Source organism: Aplysia californica, unplaced genomic scaffold (genome assembly GCF_000002075.1).
Source record: "Aplysia californica isolate F4 #8 unplaced genomic scaffold, AplCal3.0 scaffold00084, whole genome shotgun sequence".
Classification (NCBI taxonomy): domain Eukaryota; kingdom Metazoa; phylum Mollusca; class Gastropoda; order Aplysiida; family Aplysiidae; genus Aplysia; species Aplysia californica.
The window spans coordinates 1,684,791-1,688,008 of NW_004797354.1; the positions used below are offsets into that span (position 1 = coordinate 1,684,791).

The following is a 3,218-nucleotide window of genomic DNA, read 5'->3' on the forward strand; positions in this document are numbered from 1 at the left end:
GGGGGGGTCCTGGAATGATTTGCTCTTTTTTTTTCAAGTCAAACAAATATCATCCTTATCACTCCTCCTTCTTTTCGTTGTATGTTAATTGCTACCGGCGCTTCTAATCTTTAGCGCTTGTATGACCAGCAGTCAAACACACACTTAGTGAAATTGGTGGGTTGCAGAAATCTTTTAAATGAAGGAATTTTACAGTATATGTGTTTTGAGGGCTAAGAATATATATACATATTAAAGAAAATTACATTACCTGAAAATCTGTTCACCCTGCGTGTTCTGCTATTTACATGTTCGTTTTGTGTGTGCGAGACTGTATTTGTGTTTTAAGTGCCGTAAAAGTCTTGGTAAAACTAAAGTTTAGGACTAAACTCTCTCTCTTTGCTTATGTCGCAAGTGCCTTAAAACTCTAACTAAAACTCGCTCTCCCTTTCCCTCCCCTCTCTGTGCTGTGCACTAACAGAGGTGAAGCTGTGTGGCCAGCCGTTGCTGCCCTCCTCCAGGTTCTCCTTCCAGGTGGGTGAGACAGTGGAGGTGGCCGTGAGGCTGGAGAATACGTCAGGTGAGTCGCTCATGGTGGGTGTGTGGGTGTGTGTGCGGGGTGTGTGTGTGGGGTGGGGGGGAGCTTGTAGTTGGTTGTGGTGGTGGCTTCTAGTTTTGTAATTGTTTTTTGTGGGTTTTGGTTTGTTGTTGTTGGTAGTTTTGTGTTGGCTGGATGTGGTTTTGGTTTTTTGTTGTTGGATTTATGAGTGGGTTTTTTTTGTAGTTGGTGGTGGCGGGTCCGGGTGGGGGGTTTTTTGTTGTTGGTGGTGGCGGGTCCGGGTGGGGTTTTTTTGTTGTTGGTGGTGGCGGGTCTGGGTGGGGTTTTTTTTGTTGTTGCTGTTGGTGGTGGGTTTTTTTTTGTTCTTTCTGGTTATTGATGGGGATGTTTTTGTTTTGGTGGTGGTGATGTTTTTGTTTTATTGGTGAAGGTGGTAAATTTTTGTTGTTATAGTTGATGGTGGTGACTTTTGTTGTTGTTGTTGGTAGTAGTGGTGATGGTTTTGTAGTTTTTTGTAGCTGGTATTCTAACTGTTGTTGCTGTTATTCCAATTATTTTTTTGGTTGTGGTGGTTTTGCTATTGTTGTTGCTGTTAATGGTAGTTTTATTATTCTTGTTAACAATGTAATTGCTCTTGATGCTGTTGGTGCTTACAGTTTGGTTGTTGGTGGCGGTAGTAGTAGTAGTATTTTGGTTGTTGGTGGTGGTTGTGGTGGGTAGTTTTGTTACCATTGGTACTGTTGTTTCTGGCCGTGGTAGCTTTGTTGTTGGTATTCTGTTGTTTTTGTTGTTGGTTGTGGGGGTTTTTCTATTATAAATGTTGTTAGTTGTGGTTTTATGGTTGTTGTGGTTTATTCTTCTTTCTGTTTAAAGTAATCCTGCATTGCTCTGATGGGATTATTTTTATAGCCTCTCTCAGGTATTTGAGTGATAAAGTTGCTTATATTCCCTGCTGGGTGCTTACAACGGCAATATGGTTTCTTAGGAGACAGTTGAGAAAGAGGAGACAGTTGAGAATGAGGAGACAGTTGAGAATTTCATTGATGGAAAGAAGTCAAACAAGGTAGTTCTGAATGAAGGGCATGTGGTCCATTCACTGGTAAAAAAACAATCAGGAAGAGACAAATGCAATTTCTTGGACATTTGAATCGATACAAAAGTTTTGAATGTCTTGCTCTCACTGAAAACATAGAAGACAAATGAGGCTGGGGTAGATCCTGAACAGCCTACTTGAAAAACCTTTGCAGATGGTTGATGGGAAAAAGACTAGGATAATAAATGTGTTTTGAGAGCATCTTAGCGGAGAGATGAATAGTGAACTGTAATCACTAAATTAAATGTCTGATTCACGCCTGGCACTTGATGATGGTTTTGATTCTCTGATTGAAGTTCACAAAAGACATGAATTAGATTGCTACATGACTCTTCTAATTTTATTCTTTTTTAAAATTGCATTTTAGTGGGTGGTTGGCTGGTGCTGTGGTGTGGTTTGCTCCTTCTTTCCTACCAAACGTCTATCGTCCTTACCTCTCCTCCTTTTTTGTGTTTGTTACTCTCTTCTAACACCTCTAATCTTCAGCACTTAAATGACCTTATTGTGTTGCAAGTGCCATCAAACTCTAACTAAAACTAAAAATTGTAGTTTCTTAATCTGTGGTATTGGTTGTATGGGCTCAAGAAATATGCCGAAATGCAAATTCTAAATGTAAACAAAACAAAAAAATACACCCATGGGGCAGTGCCACTGACTGAAGTGTTTTTAGGCCATTCCCAAGGGGGACATTTCTCGTTCAAGCACAGTAGAACTGTAAATGGGCTGACTCATGTCACGCTCTTAACTGTGCCTGATCTACAACAGGGATCTGCTGCTTTTTCTTTCCTGATCCTTACTGTTGTCGTTTTCCTCTACTTCTTTTGTATGCTTGTCACTGTCTTGTGACCTGCTATTTTGGGGTGCCTTGATAGTCGAAGCAGACCTTGTGCTGTTGAAGCTAGAGAGAGGTGAACAGTCTAAGTCTGATTCCCTGTAAAGACTTCTCTGTTGACACCCACCCCTTGGCGCTCATATGACCTTATGCAGTTGCGAGCACCATAAACCCTCTACTATTTTTTTTTTTAAATAGCAGGAAAAGATGCTTAAAATGGGCACAAGTTTTAAAAATTTTTAAAGTGTCTCCTGCTGACTATATACACGTCTGTTTTGCTGTAAATATGCTCTAGTTCTTTTCCGAAACTCAGATAATGGGTGGTTGACAGGCTCTCTAGTGTGGTTTGCTCCTTCTTTCCTATCAAATCCCTATCCTCCTTATCTCTCCTTATTGTCTTTGTACGTTACTCTCCAGTAACCCCTCTTATCTTTGGCACTTATATGACCTATCCATATGCAAGTGCCATAAAACTATCACTAAAGCTAACCTAAAACTCTGATTGAATCAACTTAAATCTGTTTTATTCTTTCTCTCCTTCTCTGAAGATGTTGGCAAAAAAGACTCCCTCCTATGTATCGAGCCATGTCAGAGGAGCATGGGGGGAGATTTGGGCCTGGACTGTTCCAACGTGTCTGTGATTGGTGCCTCGGTGCTGCATATAGCTCAGGTGAGATTTGTCGGAATGGCTGTCAAGGGTTGTGGGTTCGGGACTGTTTTTGGCTAGAACAGTCAGTGTTGCACAGTGTGTGCAT

General features: G+C 41.1%; 1 protein-coding gene across 2 annotated transcripts in view; it reads left to right on the forward strand.

The window, feature by feature from the left end:
• Positions 1-3,218, forward strand: part of LOC101852086 (trafficking protein particle complex subunit 9) — a 43,832-nt gene that overhangs the window by 39,663 nt on the left and 951 nt on the right. For both annotated transcript variants that reach the window (XM_005094557.3, XM_005094558.3), the window contains exons 22-23: positions 461-559; positions 3,012-3,133. In XM_005094557.3, the coding sequence (XP_005094614.1) occupies positions 461-559; positions 3,012-3,133 (221 nt within the window). The remainder of the gene's footprint in view (positions 1-460; positions 560-3,011; positions 3,134-3,218) is intronic.